The 22597-nt window shown below is 40.7% G+C and overlaps 1 protein-coding gene across 4 annotated transcripts in view; it reads left to right on the top strand.

Annotated features, from left to right (window-relative positions):
• Nucleotides 1-22361, top strand: part of ctps1a (CTP synthase 1a) — a 39762-nt gene extending 17401 nt beyond the window's left edge. For all 4 annotated transcript variants that reach the window (XM_084312223.1, XM_084312221.1, XM_084312222.1 and 1 more), the window contains 15 exons: nt 1298-1414; nt 2186-2269; nt 4015-4095; nt 11732-11883; nt 12520-12652; nt 13392-13480; nt 15272-15366; nt 15835-15897; nt 18264-18307; nt 18400-18496; nt 19314-19369; nt 20093-20189; nt 20624-20768; nt 21586-21682; nt 21904-22361. In XM_084312223.1, the coding sequence (XP_084168349.1) occupies nt 1298-1414; nt 2186-2269; nt 4015-4095; nt 11732-11883; nt 12520-12652; nt 13392-13480; nt 15272-15366; nt 15835-15897; nt 18264-18307; nt 18400-18496; nt 19314-19369; nt 20093-20189; nt 20624-20768; nt 21586-21670 (1338 nt within the window). In that variant the 3' untranslated portion in view covers nt 21671-21682; nt 21904-22361. The remainder of the gene's footprint in view (nt 1-1297; nt 1415-2185; nt 2270-4014; nt 4096-11731; nt 11884-12519; nt 12653-13391; nt 13481-15271; nt 15367-15834; nt 15898-18263; nt 18308-18399; nt 18497-19313; nt 19370-20092; nt 20190-20623; nt 20769-21585; nt 21683-21903) is intronic.
• The last annotated feature ends 236 nt before the right edge of the window (nt 22362-22597 follow it).

Here is a 22597-nt window from a genome sequence, read left to right as displayed (position 1 = left end):
ACATACAGATATATATAGTACTGTTACATTTGTGACATACGATATGCAAATATACAGTACTGTTGTTACCCAGAGATCCTAACAGAACATATATACATATGATGGGGAGGAGACTGTCCATTAGGAGAGGGTGGGTGGGTGTCTTAGTGTCTTTATACCTGTATCACTGTACACATTAATTAATACTACTCTAATACAGCTCTGTACATACATCTGATTAGCACTATTACTCAATAGTAGTACTAATGAATATATGCTATATACCCAGTTTAATCACCTGTACATTGTATATTACTTTTGCACTTTACTGTTACAGTTGCACTCTGGTTGAAGGCCAAACTTCTTTTTGTTGTACTGTACAACTACTAAGTGCTTTTTAATGATAATATGAATCGAATCTAATCTGTTCTAATGCAGGAAGTGGCAGCAAAACCCCTGAAGAGAGAGACATAGAAAGAGAGGGACAGCAGTCTGCCAGCGAGGTGACTTCTGACATGAGAGAGAGACAGAGAGAGGGACGGCAGTCTGCCAGCGAGGTGACTTCTGACATGAGAGAGAGAGGGACGGCAGTCTGCCAGCGAGGTGACTTCTGACATGAGAGAGAGAGAGAGGGACGGCAGTCTGCCAGCGAGGTGACTTCTGACATGAGAGAGAGAGGGACGGCAGTCTGATATTTATGTTTGTCACCCCTTTGTTTCATCCAATCCAGTTACTCCTTTATGTCTTAATAAACATCTTTGGACCAATGTGTCCCTAAACTTAAACTAATTGGTGTCGTTGCGTGATTTTTGCCATTTTGTTATTGTGAAATTGGTATTAAATTTCATTCTGAGTGGCATTAAAAAGCCTTAAATCTGACTGGGCTAAACCTGCAGATACCCTGGAATAGAACATAATAATAATAATAATAATAATAATAATAATAATAATAATAATAATAACAACAATAGAAATCCAAAGTGAAACCACAAGTATGTCATGGGTCATGGCAAGGTTGGTGTTTCATCCAATCACACTGTGTGACAATCTATGACGGTAAAAATATGTAGAGCGACACTATTTTCTGTCGCAAATGTGGCATGTATGTCAAGTGACAGTTGTCAAAGGTATAGAGCACCCTAGCATAAGTCAGCCTGACGTATATTGAAAGAAAGAGACTGAGGGACGTGGTACCTGACTCTGGACTGTAGGCTAGAGTTCAGCACGTTGTGTGGTGTGTCAAGGTTATGTTAGGTGAAAGGCTGTCCTTACTCACCCCATAAAGCGTTCATGACTGTGTTTTTGTGTTTCTCTGCAGCTAGGGGGCACTGTTGGAGACATTGAGAGCATGCCTTTCATTGAGGCCTTCAGACAGTTCCAGTTTAAGGTGAAGAGGGAGAACTTCTGTAACATCCATGTCAGCCTAATACCACAGGTAAGACACCAGCCACCACAGGCTTCCCTGTTCGCTTTCCTAATACCACAGGTAAGACACCAGCCACCACAGGCTTCCCTGTTCGCTTTCCTAATACCACAGGTAAGACACCAGCCGTTGACTACAGGCTTCCCTGTTCGCTCTCCAGGTGACGCATGCTAATCTGTCATCGCGCCAAACAAGGAGTTGACAGGGTGCAGATGCATGATAATGGTAGCCTAGTTGCAGTAGTCATTATATGGTCTAGGGATGCCTGATAAAGATACTGGGGCTGATGCTATGCTAAGATAGGACGTTGGCATTGGAGAACTGCCCTTCAATGCAAAGCGGCTTGGTTTTCTGCCTTTTTCACATATATGGTAGATCTCTGCAACTATATCTCAATAACCTTTTCCAAATGACACTAAACCAATGGTCTCTACACCCATATTGTTGGGAACATGATATGACGAGAAGCCGGAGACCCTGGAGTTTGCCGACATGTCATTTATGTAATTTCACTGATGCGATCTATGCATTGTGTGTGGTAATTTCTTTATGAAAATGGCAGACTTTGATTTGAGATAGTATGTTTAACAACCTGCTACCCCTTTGCAGTAAAGTGCTAAAACAAATGTATACAGTTGCCAACGTATTGAAATTGTAGACAAAAAGGTTGAGCATTCTGTGTGCTAATCATCCGCTGTTTTTGTGTGTTTTAAATGTTATGTTTATGCAGTCAGTTTAATAAGCTTTCTGTCTCTTTCTCTCTCTCTCCATGCTGATGCCCAGCCCAGTACAACAGGAGAACAGAAAACCAAACCCACACAGAACAGCGTCAGGGAGCTGAGAGGACTGGGCTTATCCCCAGATCTGGTGAGTCGTCTACCGTATTAACGAAACCGCCAATCTTCAAATCGGAAACACCTTTATTATCCAAATACTGTGAATGTGCAGGCATTTTCCATGGTGCGACGGCAGCTCAGCAATGTCACAAGATCCTGTGTATGAAAGACACACTTGGTACAATGTGTACAAAAATTATGTAAAATTCAAGTAAATTCAAGACATTCACTCAAAGTGGAATGGCAAGGTTTTCACACCATTGTAATGACACTCATGTTATAGCTTGAGTTCCTTCTAGTTACCTTCATTTCATTGCTATTTATTCGTACAGGGAATTGTTACAGTCCAACAGTGTCTTCAATACATAATTATAGTTCACTTAATATGATCCATGGCCAAAAGGAACAGGAAGAAGAAAACTCTTATTGTACCTGCCCCTACACACATACAGTACTCTGATAGACTATTCACAGTGCAATGTTTATCAAACCAAACAATATGTACATACTTATTTAGCAGAAATGAAAACATCAACACAATTAAATTAAACATAAAAAAAAGAAATTGTGTATCTATCAGTTAATTGCATATTTACTGAGGTTCATTCATTTATACACAACCACACACACACACGCATCTATATATTTATAGTACACTGTTCTATTATATCATGTATTTTATATTATACTTCTATATACTATATAATTTTATTATTTGTATTATACTATAACTAAATCATACTATATCATACTATGGGTAAAGGATAATGTATAGCTATACTCGGTCATTGTCGCAAAATAATTGACCGACACAGAGTTTAGAACACTGAGGCGCCTCGCCGAGGTGTTTTAAACGTCAGTGAAGGTCAATTATTTTGCGACAATGACAGAGTATAGCTATACATTATCCCGCTTATTACATGGCTAACTTACTAACAATATACCTAATTCATTTTACACCATCGACAAGACGAGATCAAATGCAGACGCAGTTGTTCTGTGGCTCTGTCAGCCCAAATAAAGTGATTATTATTATCGCCGGCAGCCGGCAGGTGTGTCTGATTGCACTGAAACAGTGTGTGTCAGTGGGCTTGATTGCTCCAGCTGCGAAAAACAATAATCACCGGTGGTTATCGAAAAATAATTCACCGCTGTCAGGGGCTATTGACCAATCACAATCAAGCATTTCGGCGAATGTTAAAACGCCATCATGTAATAAGTAAGGGATAATGTATAGCTACGAGGTCATTGTCGCAAAATAATTGACCGACACGGAGTTTAAAATACCGAGGCGCAGCGCCGAGGTGTTTTAAACGTCAGTGAAGGTAAATTATTTTGCAACAATGATCGAGTATAGCTATACATTATCCCGCTTATTACATGGCTAACTTACTAACAATATACCTAATTCATTTTACATCGACAAGACGAGATCAAATGCAGACTCAGTTCTGTTCTGGCTCCGCTGTCATCGTCACACACACTCCGCTGTCGGTGCAGTCAGCAGGTGTGTCTAATTGGCTGCACTGATGCAGTGTGTCAGTGGCCTTGATTGCGAACAGCTGCGCAACAGCGGTCATTATTGTTCCACAGAGGTCCGTTATCGAGTAATATCGGACCTCTGACGAGCGCTATTGACCAATCACAAGCAAGCATTTCGGCGAATGTGAAAACGCCATGTAATAATATACTATAATATATTATACTACACTATATTATATTGGTATACAATATTATACAATATTATTTTATGTATACTTGAACCTCTGCTGGCAGATCATGTGTCGCTGTGCTACCACTCTGGAGTCTTCAGTCAAAGAGAAGATCTCCATGTTCTGCCACGTGGAACCTGAACAGGTAACATGTCTGAGCAGCACAACCCTGCTTTCTATTTTCTTTATGCTTTTATTTCATTGATTCATATCTGTTGATGGCTGTATTTGATTATGTTGCCTGGGTTTTGGTTCCTCCATAAAGCGCTTGCTAAAACCGAATGTAGTAAGAGAGGGAAATTCTGCTACTCTTGGAGGCCAATCAATGCATGTTCTTAACAAAGATATATATGGGCCATTCTACCGAATTGGTTGAAAGTCAGGTTTGAAATATTTAGAATTGTTTGTATATTTATTCCCAAAACGTTGTCCGAATATATATATATACCATATCTAAAGTACATATATCTAGTGAGCGTACCGGCAATTTTTATATTGTATTTTCAGAATCTTTTGGAATGTTTTTCCTCTCCCAAAAATGAATGGTCACTACCGAAACATAGTAATACACTATAGTAAAAAGGTATTATATTAACCTGTTACGATTGTGTTTCCTTCCCTTCTCTAAAGAGTATTTTTGAAAATTATTCTTGACGGTTTTCACAATTAAATCAATAAAAATTACATTTTTACCAAATTTCTAAGTTCAATTGATACAAATAGATCAAAATCTAAAAGCAATCTTTCTCTGTAAAATGCATAACACTGATCATATTGATTTCAGAGTTAATGATTGATTAAATTTAACGTACATTTAACCAATCAGTATCATAACATTTTAGTTTATAACTCAATATACTTAAAAAAAAAATACAAAACACTCGGTAGTGACTGCATAATACAAAATGATGGGATTTAACTACTTATCATTCCATTTTGTCACTACCGAAATGATCACATCACTACGAAACTTTACCATATGTTTAGGTAGTGACAATTCTAGCTAACTTTGAGCATACCGTAATTCCTCTAATAGTGACCCGGGCTTGTATTTGTTTCAACTGTAGCGGGTACCAGGCTTTTATTAGGAGGAGACATGTATAAGAGAGAGGCCTATATTTCTAATTTTCAAACAGATCATAATGAATAAATCAACATTTTGTGTCAGTTTGAACCCAGTAAAATGTACTGGGTTCATTTATTGAAACCAAGTACTGTATGAAATAGTAAACAGTGCAATTACAGGTGGTCACTGGTCATTTCAACGTTTTCAAAGTGAAATCAAGTAACTTTACCTTAGCAGCTCCGGGTACTGTAGGTAGCAACGTTAGCTCTCATAACGTTAGCCAGTTAGCAGCTCCGGGTACTGTAGGTAGCAACGTTAGCTCTCATAACGTTAGCCAGTTAGCAGCTCCGGGTACTGTAGGTAGCAACGTTAGCTCTCATAACGTTAGCCAGTTAGCAGCTCCGGGTACTGTAGGTAGCAACGTTAGCTCTCATAACGTTAGCCAGTTAGCAGCTCCGGGTACTGTAGGTAGCAACATTAGCTCTCATAACGTTAGCCAGTTAGCAGCTCCGGGTACTGTAGGTAGCAACGTTAGCTCTCATAACGTTAGCCAGTTAGCAGCTCCGGGTACTGTAGGTAGCAACGTTGGCTCTCATAACGTTAGCCAGTTAGCAGCTCCGGGTACTGTAGGTAGCAACATTAGCTCTCATAACGTTAGCCAGTTAGCAGCTCCGGGTACTGTAGGTAGCAACGTTAGCTCTCATAACGTTTCCACTCGGAAAGTAGTGTCGCCATGCTTGCTCTGTTGTTGTTGTGTTACGTGCTGCACGCGACCCGTGTTCCATACGGAAGTAAGGAGAGGTTTGCTCACGCGTATATTAGTAACCCGGTTTGTATTAGGAGGTCAGCTTATAATTGCTTAGCTCAACAGCGCACCCGGACATTAATAGAGAGTCGGTTTTTAATTGAATACAGGTCACTATTAGAGGAAATACGGTAACTAAAGAATGCTAGCAAGCACATTGAATTGAAAATCTTTATTTATCCCAGAGGGGAGATTAAGATGTCCTTTACAGCATAAGCAGCGTAACAGCAATTTAAAAACGGCAATTAAAAAACAGTTTATACATAACATACATGGCTAGCATACACATCTTTGAAGAGGTGTACACACATAAAAACATATTTTGCATGAAACCCCAAAAAGTTTACTTAATTGAAGAGAATTATGTGTTCGTGGTGACAATTCTTAAAGTTACACACCGATTTTCAGACTTTGGAACACATTTATTTAAAAAGAACAAGAAATTGAACATACATATACCGTACTTTTCGGACTATAAGCCGTGGCTTTTCCCCCCATTTTTCGACCCTGCGGCTTATATAACGGTGCGGCTTATATGTGGACAAAACCCGAAAATCGAAATATTGCTTTTTTTACTGCATTGAAATGTTATTTATCTGTTCCCTTATTTACTTAATACAACTTGTAAATGAGTTAATTCGTGTTATTTGTCCGACAGTATTGTGTCCCAATGGGAGTCATTCTCTGTAGAGGTGGGAGTCATTCTCTGTAGAGGTGGGAACTTAAAGCTCAATATAAGAATGACCATGCACCACCACCCACAGAATCGAGAAAGAGCAATCAATCTGTCAATCCTTTCCGTGTCCGGGCCGGGTGAGGTTTCCCGTGTTGAGTCAAATTAAGCCGCAGGCTCCACTCCTTACATATGGTAATTAAACATTAAAACGCATGCGGCTTATAGTCCAGTGCGGCTTATATATGTACACATCAGTCAATTTAGCTGCTGCGGCTTATAGTCGGGTGCGGCTTATAGTGCGAAAAGTACGGTAACCAACATTTTAGTTTATAACTCAATATACTTAATTTTTTTTTACAAAACAGTGAAAACACCCAGTGTTTCGGTAGTGACTGCATAATACATAAACACATACTATTTAGCATAAAACCCCCAAAAGTTTACTTTATTGAAGAGAATATATATTCCATTCTTAAAGTTACACACTGATTTTCAGACTTTTCAGACAAAGATTATGGGATTTAACTACTTACCATTCCATTTTGTCACTACCAAAACGTTACCATATGTTTCGGTAGTGACTGTTTCGGTAGTGACAATTCTGTCTAACTTTGAGCATAACTAAAGAATGCTAGCAAGCACATGGCTAGTATACACATCTTTGAAATAAAAAGATTAAACCCACAATAAATGTAAATTGTTCAACTTCTGTTTAAACTTAATCATGAAGATCTTTGAAATTACACCATTGAACTAAATCAAAAAAAAATTTAAGTGTTATTTACATACATTGAAATTTACATGTCAGGGTTTGGGACAGCTACTTCCCAATAGAAAGTACCCTATAAATGATGATTTTGTATATATTTAGCTCATCACAATATAATTTAATGCCTTGGGTTTAAATAGATCATAACATATTCTTAGTAAATATCTATGTCTGAATACTTAATTGTTTTGTTAATAGTTTTTCTTGTTGTGGGACAGCACTTTGAACTAATTCGGTAGAATGCCCCATATATATATTAATTTATTATAACTTTTATTGGTACATACAAAGTACTTTATTTTTCTCCTCAAAACTCTTGTTTAGAATCACAGAACTAGGCGAGTTCATGTCGATGGAATATCTTGCCATTGAGCTCAAAACAGAATCAACTATTATCGTCACAATATACCGCCCGCCTAGACACTCACCAATATTTATACAGGAGCTCTCTGAACTGATCTCACTATGTGTTACCGGATATGATAAGGTGATCCTAAATGGAGACTTGAACATCCATTTTAACACTTTAATCACCAAAAACGCCGTAGGACGTCTTTCCCCGCCATGCTCATTCTGCCAAAGACGCCGTACCACGTCTTTGATATCAATATTTCAAAAATCTGTGATCGAAATCATATTTCTCCCCCGGAGACATGAGATGTACTGTTGAGCCCCTCTCAACTCTCCAACGGTTCAAGAGCGCCATCTGGTGGCGGATCGCCCAGGGCGGAAACAGGAAATGGAAGCTGGTGCTCATTTCAATTCGGTCCGATCACTCGGTAATAGTCTCAGGACTCGAGCTGATTACAACGGATAGCAATCCGTTACCAATAACTCGATAAACAACATGATTTGGACGTATATACTATTATACAACCTGGAAATGGATCGCATATTTCTACATCCCATAATAGGAACATTTCTGTTCCACGCTCATCGCCCAACGGCGCGAGGAAGCTACGGTAAGAGTCAGCGTTTTTTTTTAACGTGTTCGATACTAACTGCTCTAATGATCATATCACCCACATATCATATCACCCACACTAGATGAATCATCTAACGTTGGCCACGGAATTATAAACAACCCCCCCCCCCATCCGGTCAACATCAAATGATCCGTAGTAACTTCTAGAAGCACGTCCATTTGAAATTTTTTATCTCGCGCAGATTCCTATCAAACTGTATTTCATCATCAATATAATGCATTTGGGGCTATAAATCACATTCTGGAGAAAGCTGCAGAAAACGATAAAAACATACTTATACTTTAGACCGTATTTTAGTATGAATATGTGAATGAAAAAGTATAACGTTGCTACACCCTGAACAATAGATATAGGACGTTGAATGGGCCATAGTAATGTCAATTTAGCAATACAATTTAAAAAGTTATAGCCCTGCAAAGAAGAGGAACTTCTCCATAGTAAATAGAGCTGGCGGAGGATGGTAAATTATGAATTTAACCCTGGCGATCAAAGTGTTAATAAGAAAACAGACTCAAACTATAGAACTAAAAAATCTACTCTATAGCTTTCACCTAACACAACATATAACAAATGCAACTCACAGGCTTGGGAATACATTAGACTTAGTTATAACAACAACTGGGCTAAGCATAAAAAATATCTCTAACTGAATTACCTCTCTCCGACCATCACTGTATATTTTTTGATACTCAAATAACCCTTACTAAAACAAAAAAAGAAATTATAGTTCAAAAGAGACTCCTAAACGACAAGGCTGAATCAAAGTTCATTGATCTTATCAGACTATAATAACCACACAATCATGACAGCTCTCTAAATGAAATGGTAGAAAATCTCAATGATGCACTGTCATCTATATTAAAATATGTCCGCCCCACTAAAAACGAAGAAAACGAGAGCCTCGCCCTGGTTGAACTATAATACGGTCAACAAAGAAAAAAGGAAATGTCGTGCAGTGGAGCGAAAATGGAGAAAAACAAAAACCACCATATGCTGTGATATATACAAAGATGCTCTAACTGCTTATAATAAAACCATCCGCTTAGCAAGGAAAGACTACTTCTCTAAAATCATTACAGAAAATGCTGGAAACTCCAGAATCCTTTTTTCCACTATTAATGTACTACTCAACACTGCCCCTACACCTCCTCAGTCATCAACGGTTAAGTGTGAAGAACTTGCACTATTCTTTAACAACAAAATAACCTTGATCAGGGCCAGCATTACTCATGATGGAAATAAAGCTGATTGCAGCAAACCGCGCAATGTAACCATGAGAAGATTCACATGCATCACATTAGATGTACTCTGCAAAACTGTCTCAGAATGTAACTCCTCCACCTCAGACATTGACCCTATACCTACAGCTTTCTTCAAACGGGTGTTTAATAGTGTTTCAAGCCCTGTGCTAGATATCATAAACTCTTCCCTTAGAACTGGTATTTTCCCAGATGCCTTTAAAACAGCAGTTGTAAAGCCATTACTAAAAAAACCTAACTTGGATAGTAATGAAATGGCAAATTATCGTCCAATATCCAACCTACCATTCATTAGTAAAGTACTTGAAAAGATAGTTTCAGTTCAAATAAATTCCTTTCTTGAAGAAAACAACATCTTAGAAGAATTTCAGTCGGGATTCAGAAAATATCATAGCACTGAAACTGCCCTCACCAAAATAATCAGTGACCTCAGGCTAAACTCTGACGAGAATAAGATCTCCATCCTTATCCTGCTAGATCTCAGTGCAGCATTTGATACAATCGATCACGATATTCTAATCGATCGTCTTGAAAACCATGTCAGTTTCTCAGAACATGTGCTAGGCTGGTTTAAAACATACATCAGAGGGAGGAAATTCTATGTTAAACTAGGAGATCACATGTCTGATATATACGACAACAACTATGGAGTTGCACAAGGGAGTTGATTAGGTCCTTTACTCTTCTCCCTTTACATGTTACCGCTGGGTGATATCATCAGAGAACATAATGTAGATTTCCATAGCTATGCGGATGATACGCAACTGTACATATCTGCTGAACCAAATGATACAGCGATTAGCTCCATTACAGACTGCTTACTGGCAATAAATAAATGGATGAGTAAGAACTTCCTGAAACTAAACGAGAACAAAACTGAAATTCTAATTATCAAAACTAAAAAAGAAACATTAATAAAGAACCTGGGAGGACTAACCCCTTGGATCAAATCTGAGGTCACTAGTCTCGGGGTTATCATAGATTCAGAACTGAACTTCAATTCTCATATTAGCAAAGTGACAAAAACATATAGCAAAAGTACGACCATTTATTAATCAGAACGATGCTGAGAAGCTAATTCATGCATTCATATCTAGCCGGTTAGACTACTGTAATGCACTTTTCACAGGTCTCCATAAGAAAACCACAGAGAGGCTTCAGCTAATCCAAAACTCTGCAGCCCGACTGCTAACTAGAACCAAAAGGAGAGAGCACATTAGTCCAGTCTTAGCTGCTTTACACTGGCTTCCTGTAACATTTAGAATTGACTTTAAGGTCCTTCTCCTTACATACAAAGCTCTAAATGGACAGGGACCTAGCTACATCGCCAACACTCTAATAAATTACACACCAGCAAGAACACTGCGATCATAAGCTGCTGGACTACTAGAGGCTCCCAGAAACAGTCAAAAGAGGATCGGTAATGCAGCCTTTATCAACTATGCCCCAAAACTGTGGAACAAACTACCCCAAAACATCAGAGAAGCCAACTCGCTAGACATCTTTAAAAGACAGCTTAAAACCCATCTCTTTGCTCAGGCATTTCACTGTGGGGTAATGCAGTCAAATACTTGATGCTCTGTTGTGAGGAGAAGATGACTTTTGACCTAAATCTTTTCAAAGTTGTTTAACATTCCAGTTAGGTACATGGTGTTCACCGCCTAGCCAAGGTTGATTCTCCTAACTGGGCCATTTTCATCTGATTGAACAATCTTATCACACTTTTTACTGTAACCTTGCTATTTACATTTTTAATTTTTATGCTTGCTTATGCCTGTATTTTTTACTGTTGTTGTACGTCCGTTCTATTTTATAATTTTTTAACTTAATCATTTTAAACTTTTTTATTATTTGTATTACTGAATGAAACTGTAAACAGCCTATTGGGATGCTAGATCCTAATGTGAAACACTGTGATTTACCATACCTTGCTATGCTCGCTCATGCCTGTATTTTTTACTGTTGTGAAGCACTTTGAACTGCAACCTCTGTATGAAAAGTGCTATACAAATAAAGTTAATATTATACAAATAAAGTTATTATTATTGGTACAGCTAAAACCAACATGGTTCAACAACATTTAGGCTTGCCAGCCGTGTTTGCTAGTGTTCCTGAGTTTGTGCTCATTGGATAATGGGGCAAAAGTGTGACGGTGTGAATTTAGAAAATGTCAATAGTTTCCTATATTATTAAGTCTTTGGTGACGTGTCCTGCTCCCAGGTCATCTGCGTGCACGACGTGGCGTCCATCTACAGAGTCCCGCTGCTGCTAGAGGACCAAGGGGTGGTGGGGTACTTCTGCCGCCGGCTGGACTTGCCCATCGGAACGCGGCCCAGGAGGATGCTCACCCAGTGGAAGGAGATGTCCGACAGGTGGGCAGCAAGCGTTAGCGACCGCAGACTTTTATACATTCATTACTATAATAATGAATAATACACTACTGCCGTTGGGATAAAAACCTCCAAGAGGGTCAACTTTTCAGCATTTTTTTTTTCATATCAACACCCAGATGATATTATGAATTGAGGGTTTTAATGGTTTTCATGGGCCCTAACAGTCATAATAACTTGCTTTCAACATAACTTTGAATTCGAGTAGAAATGCAGTCACCAAAATGTGATGTGAGTCTTGCGGCGCTCTGTTTTTGTTTTTTTGCTAGTATGGTCATGACATTGGTGTTAAATTTAGCTCTAAGTGGTATTCAAATTTGTTTAAACCTGCAGATACCCTGTATTTGGTTATTTGTGATGCTACGTAGTACGTATACATGCAATTCAAAGTTTTTGCCGCATTTTCTTTCAAACTAATTTTTTTTTTTGTCCTGTAGCAGATTGTTTTTTTCTACTATACCAGCTGCTTTGCCAGATATCATTTGAAGGTTGTTTTCAATGCCAAAATAGTGAATGTAACTTGTCACAGGGATCCAAAAGCCACTGTGAGAATTGGTTTCCCGCCCTGATAGTAATGTGTGTGTGTGTGTATGTTTGCATTTTTTGTTCTCTTCTCAGGTCGGACAGACTCCTGGAGCACTGCTCCATAGCGCTGGTTGGGAAGTACACCAAGTTCTCTGACTCCTATGCCTCTGTCATTAAGGCTTTGGAGCACTCCGCCCTGGCCATTAGCCACAGAATGGAAGTCATGGTACATACACAACGGAGCTACGTTCTATCATGCCATAGCATGTAACAGTACTGTGTTGGCCTGAAAACAAGACTGTGTATTTTTTCTTGAGATTGTCTTGTTTTCCTGCTCTAGAGATTAGAGTTTCTTCGTATTCTTGGATAACCGAGCCCCATACTGCCCTTAAAAGAGCACAATGTTAATGACAGATGATCCGCCATCATTCTCGGAGGGTTAAAACTATGCCTGACTGACTTGAGGACTGAGGAGGAGAGTAATTCCGAAATAAGATCATGGCGATCAATGAAACGTAGTCTTGTTGAAAAATCGTGAAGCGTTTTTCACTTTGACCAGATTAAAGCTGCAGTAGGTAACTTCGGTGTTAGCAATAGGCTTCAGTAGACTACATTATATTTGATGTAAATAGCTCAAATTCATGAAGAATAATTGTAATAATTGAATTTTTTAGGCCTATCTTATATAAACAACAAAAAAAGAATATATATATAAACTTAACTTGTTTCATTCAGTGTGTTAGTATTGCTGGTACATTCTGATTAGATATAATAATTTTCTTTCAAAACACGAAAAAAGATTTAATCCAAAAAAAATAGTAGAAAACAAAATGGGGGTGGGGTCGTCTTGTAATCAAGGGTGTTCATACATTTGGGCCAATACAGTAATCACACAACATAGCCTGATTACTGTATGATTACAGAATGTCTCTCTCTCTCTCTCTACACCTCATTCTCTCCCTCAGTACATAGACTCAGCAGACCTGGAACTAGCCAAGCTGCAGGAGGAGCCTGTGAAATACCACGAGGCGTGGCAGAAGCTCTGTAGTGCAGAGTAAGTGGTTCTGTGGGACGCTGTGGAGGGTCTCTTTAATGACTAGAAGGGCAGCACAATGTTTTCCTCCTGTATTTATTTAACGATTACAGGCCCCCCACAGATGGACGCTGGCCCCACACTGCTAGAGAAATGTAACAACAGTGAAAATGGTTGTATAAACAAAAACAAAACCGAGGGCAATTAGGTATCACAGATTATAATGGGACCTGGGTCCTGCTCTTGTGTGGAGGGACATGCTCTTGTGTGGAGGGACATTCTCTTGTGTGGAGGGACATTCTCTTGTGTGGAGGGACATACTGCTGTGTGGAGGGACATGCTGCTGTGTGGAGGGACATGAGAGGGACATGCTGCTGTGTGGAGGGACATACTGCTGTGTGGAGGGACATGAGAGGGACATACTGCTGTGTGGAGGGACAGGCTGCTGTGTGGAGGGACATGAGAGGGACATGCTGCTGTGTGGAGGGACATACTGCTGTGTGGAGGGACATGAGAGGGACAGGCTGCTGTGTGGAGGGACATGAGAGGGACAGGCTGCTGTGTGGAGGGACAGGCTGCTGTGTGGAGGGACATGCTGCTGTGTGGAGGGACATGAGAGGGACATGCTGCTGTGTGGAGGGACAGGCTGCTGTGTGGAGGGACATGAGAGGGACATGCTGCTGTGTGGAGGGACATACTGCTGTGTGGAGGGACATGAGAGGGACATGCTGCTGTGTGGAGGGACATGAGAGGGACAGGCTGCTGTGTGGAGGGACATGCTGCTGTGTGGAGGGACATGAGAGGGACATGCTGCTGTGTGGAGGGACATGCTGCTGTGTGGAGGGACATGAGAGGGACAGGCTGCTGTGTGGAGGGACATGCTGCTGTGTGGAGGGACATGAGAGGGACATACTGCTGTGTGGAGGGACATGAGAGGGACATGCTGCTGTGTGGAGGGACATGAGAGGGACATGCTGCTGTGTGGAGGGACATGAGAGGGACATGCTGCTGTGTGGAGGGACATGAGAGGGACATGCTGCTGTGTGGAGGGACATGCTGCTGTGTGGAGGGACATGAGAGGGACATGCTGCTGTGTGGAGGGACATGAGAGGGACATGCTGCTGTGTGGAGGGACATGCTGCTGTGTGGAGGGACATGAGAGGGACAGGCTGCTGTGTGGAGGGACATGAGAGGGACATGCTGCTGTGTGGAGGGACATGAGAGGGACATGCTGCTGTGTGGAGGGACATGAGAGGGACATGCTGCTGTGTGGAGGGACATGAGAGGGACATGCTGCTGTGTGGAGGGACATGAGAGGGACATGCTGCTGTGTGGAGGGACATGAGAGGGACATGCTGCTGTGTGGAGGGACATGCTGCTGTGTGGAGGGACATGAGAGGGACATGCTGCTGTGTGGAGGGACATGAGAGGGACATGCTGCTGTGTGGAGGGACATGCTGCTGTGTGGAGGGACATGCTGCTGTGTGGAGGGACATCAGGGGCGACAGTGGCTTGGGAGGTAGAGCAGTCGTCTGGTAATCCGGAGGCTCCCGGTTCGATTCCAGGGCAGCACATCGAAGTGTCCTTGAGCAAGACACTTAATCCCTAATTGCTCCCAATGTGCAGGTTGGCACCTTGCATGGTTGCCTCCGCCACCGGTGTGTGAGTGAATGGGTCAAATGTGAGGAACAAATTGTAAAGTACTTTGGATAAAAAGCAGTATATAAATGCAGCCATTTACCATTTTATACTGCTGTACTGTGGAGGGACATGGCTATAACTGCCGTCTGTCGTCTTTATCTGTCCCCACAGTGGCATCCTAGTGCCTGGAGGGTTTGGCGTCAGAGGGACGGAGGGGAAGATCAATGCTATCAACTGGGCCAGGAAACAGAAGAAACCCTTCCTAGGTAATAAATAAAGCCTCTTAACTCAAATTTGGGTAATTGTCGTGTTTTTAGTTGAATTAAACGTTGACTGGTTCTTTGTGTTGTGAGAAGGTTCCATGACCCCAAGCAGCATGAAACCCATTCAAAACCACAACGTACAACCTAAGAAGTACACAGGCGTCAGTCAGTCTGAGCACAAGGCTGTCCTTCTGAATTCCTTATAAATGTACTCTTCTGAAGATGCAAGGTTATTTTCCCTGACAGTGATACTAGGTGTCATTCTTATATTACAGGACTTTTACCTCAATAGATTATAGCCTATTCCTTCATGCTACAATGTAATTTCAAGTAGTTTTTTCTTCAAATGTTATATTGGTTGGGTTTTTCCCTAATAACACTGAAATAATGTGTGAATAGTGCAGGACACAGGATGCCAACTAACACACGCTTAGCAAAGCTAATGTCCCCCTGAACTTTATGTGTGTGCAGGGGTGTGTCTTGGAATGCAGCTGGCTGTATGCGAATTTGCCAGGAACATCCTGGGCTGGAAAGGTAAGGGGGGAGGGGTGGTGAAATACACTATATAGCCCATTTTGGACGTGCACTCAGGACAAACCTTTGGTATTACTCTTGAATTGTTCATTGATGTAAATGATTTTGGATGACGAGCAAACGGCGTTTCACATCTCATCCTAATTATTTAGGTAAAGTTGAACTATTTAACAAATTATGACCACTTAATAATAGCTTCATACAGGCTAAACTACTGTGAGAGGCACACATTTAATATAAATGTACACCTTTGCAGTCTCCTCACTGTCATGAAATTGGAGATGATGAAGATTTTATCCACCACCCATACGTTTTGATTTAACTATCAGCGGGTAAAGGCCAGCTGTACGCAACATCGCCGTGTATGTAACATGCTTAATCTATATGAATCAATACGCTCACTTGTTCGCTGTGTGAATACTGCAAACAATGATCTGCTTGAGTTCAGACATGGGCGCAGTTGGTCACTACACAGATTTTGGACTAGGGTGCTGGAAGGGTAAACTGCATGGAATAATTTGAATGTTTGCATTCGGACAGCCCCTCCGATTAATGTGCGGTTAAGGCCAAGAGTCCAGTGCATGTCCGAAAGGGGCCTATGTTTAGGTAAATGTGGGAAAACTGATTGTGCACACTACCCAGGCAGGGCTCCAGTCCAGACTAACCTTTTCCACCAGGAGCACTGGTGCCCCCTACTGACATGTTTAGGAGCAACAGCACCACATTTAGGAGCACCTGCTGATACCGGTTCCGATACTAGAGCTATTTTTTCTTGAATAATAACAATGATATTGAACTGTAGGTTAAGTAGGCTTCAAATACAAATAGGCGTCCATAGGCGTCCAAAATGCTTGCTGGCATTCTTGAACGACTCCTTAGACCAATTTGACTTTGACTTGACTTGTTTGACCGGAAGTCTAGTAATTCCGCTGCTTGCTTGCTTCACTTGATGCTCCCCAACTGAGCCACGAGCGAGAAGTTCACCTTTTTCTCAAGATTCCTACTAATTAGTCTCAATTGTCCTGATCGTCCTAATTTTGGCACAGAAGGATCTGATGTTTATTTTCTTTGGAAAAAGGAACAATACGTTTTAATGCCACTACAAACGAGGGCAAGCACTGGAGAGAGAGAGAGCACGCACCAGAGCAAGCTGGCTGACTGGATAGGCATTTCTACAGAGAGCAAACGCATCTCTCCCTCCTGGCAAACTGGATAGGCATTTCTACAGAGAGCAAACGCATCTCTCCCTCCTGGCAATGAACAAGAAGTCAAAGTGATATACGGTATGACAATAAATGGGGGTGTATTTGCAAGTCGCATTGGTGCTACTAATTATAATTTTTAGGAGAAATAAACTACGTTAAATAAACTACTGAGAATGACTTGGCAGCGTCCCTACACCCTTCCTCCCTCACGTCTTCCCCCAAGCTGACGGGTGTTTGTCACCCTTTAACTTTATCTTTTTCCACCTAAACTGTTTGCCAAAAAGTTTTCACTCAAACACAACACGTCTTAGCTTACATAATCTTGTTATAACTAAAAAAAAATCACTGAATCACTGGGGAAAAAATCTAGTTTTTGTGCGTAGATCATTATATGTATCAACTTATAAACTTATAATACACATTTCCTGGATGACGGCGTTGCCAGCTTGGCAATAGGTGCATCATGAACCTATCATGATACGTTTGCATTATTAGTTGCGACACACATGCGATTCAGATTTTGAAGGAAGTACAGAAAGGCTCTCTCCCCCCTCCAGTCGAAGAATGTTAAAAGGGCGCTCTGGTGATAAGTTCTGCACAAACAACAATCTGTATAGTCAAAGTCAAGCCTCCAAGAGGAGTTAACTGTCGAAGAAAAACACATTTTTGAGTGGAGGGAACTTTTAACCTTAACCTCACTGAAGATGTCACACCCTAAACCTAATCTAAAATCACAACGCAGAGAACGCTTGGTGGTTGATATCATATCTGTTTCAATTATCAGAAACTAAATGCACACTCACCATACCATCGGATGCGTGCAGGAGGTAATTAAAAGGATACTTGCACAGCTGTGGCGTCATGTTTTCTGCTCACATTTACCGACCTGACAAGGGAAAGTACATGCATATATTCTGGGAAATTTGCTAAATCACAGTTCTTCCACATTTACCATAACACAGACATAGATATAGAGAAAGATACTGAAGATACCAAAGAAACGAGAACACTATACGTTACTGTGTGGTAGGCCTGTCTGATGAATAAGTATGTATTGGAAATACTGCAGTGCAGTCAAGTATTTGTGTAAATAAAAGCCAACAAGGCTGCATGGAGCCAACTGGCCGCTCAACGTCCTGCCTTTGTTCTGCACCTTCCCAGATGCCAACTCCACTGAATTTGACCCAGAATCAACGCATCCTGTGGTAAGCTCTTCTGCAATGCACAAACGATTCAGTTATGACACGCTGAAAGATGGACCTGTAATGATTTCTTTTATTTTATTGGACCTTGCCAGGTGATTGACATGCCAGAACACAACCCTGGACAAATGGGTGGGACCATGAGGCTGGGAAAGAGACGTACCATTTTCAAGACCACCAACAGTGTATTACGTAAGAGAAATTCATCTCACTTTGCCACTTTGCATTTTATGTGTAGAGGACATAAAAAAGCATTTCATTACAAAATAAACAACTTGACTAGAGAAAGAGGATAAAGAGGGATAAAGAGGATAAATACAACCTCAGAGGACCATTGAACTTCAAAAAACCTGTGATGAAAACCAACCTGAAAATAATGTGTATCTCTTACGGAGCCACCCTGTGGAATGGGCTACAGGATCAACTAAAATATTGTGAAAACATAAATCAATTCAAATCTAGACTAAGAAAATCTATTTTTGATAGGTACAGAAGGGAAGAAGAGCTTTAATTGCATATAAAAAAAATTATAATAATAAATACGTATGATACTGTATTGTGCGCTATATCATATAACATATAATCATACTATAATTCATTTGTATATTATATTGAACTATATTTGCAGTATATACTATTATATTATGGTACTATATTGTATTGTATATATCATGTACTATATATCTCACATCACATTATATATGTGCTGTATACACTATTATGTACTATATGCTATTATATACTGCAGGTATACTATACTGAATGTGTACTATATGTATCTACTATGTATGTATGTAAATGAAAAAAAATGAAACCTAAGTCTTCAGGGGTAGGGCCCTTTTCGGACAATTGGACAATGCTGCAATAGCAGCTGGTAAAACGTTGGTGATTTATGGAATGGACGTTGTTATGTGTCCAAAGCCAGAAAAAATTAAAAATAACTGAACTGAACTGAACTGAATACATTTTACGGGAATGCAGAATGTCTTATATTTGTGTTCCATTCCAGGGAAGCTTTACGGGGATGTAGAATATGTCGATGAAAGGCACAGACATCGCTTTGAGGTATGTGCATAGTTCCCCTACCTTTTATAAACCAGGGTCCAGTCAGTGATAAACTTTTGACCAGTATATCAGAAATCTATCCCCAAACCAATTTATACTTGTGTTGGTCAAATGAATTGTCTTTTTGATCTAATTATATCACCTACTTGTATTTATAGCTTTAAAGCAACAATGTGTGTGTTTTTTTTTTGTCACTAGATGTCACTACTGGGTGCTTATAATTACATGGGGATCAAAGTACACTTCAGATATGACTCAAGATCCAGCAGTTGCATGTTTTACTTCACGCTTAAAATGTAAAAAATATATTTTAGGTTCAACTTTAGGTAGAAAAAGAGAACATTTACGAGCAAGCCGCCATTTTCTTTTTGAAAACTGGAGCAGAGAACCAGGGAACGCTGCGTTTATTCAATCAGGTGCATTCCATGTGGGGAAATGGGAATGAGGGAGGGATACATGCATATAACACGCGCATGCGGTCGTGTCTCACTCTCACCAGACAATTTGAGGCTAGAGCAGCGAAGGCACGTTGTCGCTTTAAAGCAAATGTGAGGAAAAATGCTTGCACCTTGGAACCCAGACCTGCAGACCTGATCAGGTCATTGACTGACTATACTCTGCCCGTGTGACTTTTTCTTTATCCTTCCTGGGCCACGTTGTTGATGTTTGAACAGGAGTTATTAGCATACTCTTGATTAACCTTTGCATGTCCTCCTTGACCAGGTCAATCCGGAGTTGAAGAGCCACTTTGAAGAGAAAGGCTTTCGCTTCGTAGGTCAAGACATTGAGGGGGAAAGAATGGAGGTGATAGAGCTGGATGGTACGTGAAGAGCAACCAATCATGCAGTGGCTGACAGTTGACCCATCTCAAATCCTGCCCTTTTTTCTTGGTCCTCCAATCACAACTGTCTCTTCCCTTTTCAAATGGCGGATGTCTCATCTTGTAAAATTGACCCCACCCTCTTTTCTTGATCCTCCAATCACCACTGTCTCTTCCCTCAGACAAACACAATTGTGATTGGAGGCCGGGGTACATTTTACAAGATGATGTGTTAACAAAATGCTTGCTGGCATTAAAGTCAAACTCATTATGGAATAACGTTAGTTACTGGTAATTGGGACATTCTTGAGGATGGAATCAACATCCATACACTCTAATCCCCCCTCATGAATTGAAGCCCCTCTCCCAATATGGATTTTTTTTTTTTATCTGATTATTATAATGTTTTTTTCCATCTGCCATTTTGTTTTCAGATCATCCGTACTTTGTGGGGGTGCAGTACCACCCCGAGTTCACCTCCCGCCCCATCAAGCCCTCACCCCCCTACTTCGGCCTGCTGCTGGCTGCTGCCGGGAAACTGCCGAGCTTCCTACAGAAGGGCTGCCGCCTGTCTCCACGGTAACCCAACCGGCACTATCAGTCCATCTCCACACACTGATTGTGATATCAATCAAGCACAATATATAGACACACAGCAGTCTCCACACACCACACCTGGATAGGGTGGATATGTTCATGATGTACTATGATTGAGTATGTCCCTACACACCACAGCTGGACAGGGGGGGGATATGTTCGTGATGTACTATGAGTATGATGTACTATGAGTAATGCAATGGTGCACATTTGCCAGGAAATTCCCAATAGGATTGTAGATGCCATCTGCATGTTGAGGGGAGTGTTATGTAACGTCACTTCACACACACACACACACACACACACACACACTGATGAATCCATTATACTGTCATACTACTTTGTGGATTGCTTCACACCTCTTGAGTGAAAGTCTATATCAAGCCAGGAGACTTGAAACACAATGGCAGGAAAGCTGCCGTGATGTCAGGTGGCCGTGGGTCACGTGAGGGGTCCACAATGCAACGCAGCCTCCTGTCTTGGTAACATTTTCCCCCGCGTCTCAATAGTTTTGAGCATGAACCACAAACATTCAAGCATTTTGAGGGGGTGAACATAAAGGTCGAGCAAGAAAGGTAAGGACTGCCACGTCACGGCATGTTGCTAGCCAGCTGACGTTAACTAGCTGCGTTAACCTTAATGTGTTGCCAGTGTGGTACTGACGTGTTGCCAAAGGGGGGTAATGGCTAGAAGGCATCCACATTACAGCTGACTGCATTGCATCGTGGTACTCCGCACATTACCCACTTGATGTTACAGCAGCTTGGTGAACCTCTGTGATTCCTGCTTCCCTCCACAGGGACACATACAGTGACAGGAGTGGCAGCAGCACCCCAGACTCGGAAATATCAGACTTCAAATTGCCCTCAATCTCACAGGAATGACTGTTGTGCAAGGTATGATTAACTTTATTTATAAAAGAAATATATCATTTTTAAATGTCTTTATACACCTTTGTATTACCATGAATGTTTGTATGTAAATAATACCATGGTATAATCCATGATATCGATAGTATTTCCATAATTTTGTGGTCACCAAAAAACTATGGAAATAACTTGCTATTTTTTGGCAAGAGTAATACCAAAACATGAATTTGTCTTTTTTGATCTCACAGGAGCAGAGAATTCCATACTTGTGGAACAGGAAACAACACACTATGAACAATGCCTTCTGACAGGGGGTGAATGTGTATTTGTATCGAGGATCCTTTTGTTCTCCTGCGCTCACAAACTAAATTGAACAGAGGATTTCCTTAAGCGCTCCTGTGAACACGGGCAGCTACGAATGGACTGTCAATTGGGTCTGTAGTCCTGAGAAGTCTGCAACTAGACCCAAGGTGCAGGAATGCCCAATGTGTCATCCTTTGTGCACCGAAATGTCTTTCCACTTGATTCAGGTTTAATAAGTGACTATGCATTGTAGAGCTGCAACTAGTGGTGCGCAGATGACATTCAGTGGCTTACCTCTGGTAACATGGTACATTACACAAACTTTCCACCTTGTATTTACTGTACTTGTTTATTCAATATGCCTTATGTCAAGTGATTGTAATAAATAGTAATGACTTGTCTTTATTCCTACAATGTTTACTTGCATTAAAATAAAGGGATAATGAATGCCAGTTTCTTACATTTCCATTAATTTGCCACTATTGTATTTAAGTAGTCAACAATTTACCAGAAAGGCAGACCATTTGTTTTAAAGGGGCTATGTACTGCTATTCCTAGCACTATTTGGGCAACTTTACACAATTCCTGTTAGTCTATTGAAGACATCTGTAAGGTTTTAAAAAAAAAAAAAATGCATTG

Source organism: Notolepis coatsorum (genome assembly GCF_963971535.1).
Source record: "Notolepis coatsorum genome assembly, chromosome: 4".
NCBI lineage: Eukaryota > Metazoa > Chordata > Actinopteri > Aulopiformes > Paralepididae > Notolepis > Notolepis coatsorum.
Note: the sequence above shows the minus strand (reverse complement) of the source record. Positions and strands in the feature narration are given on the sequence as shown.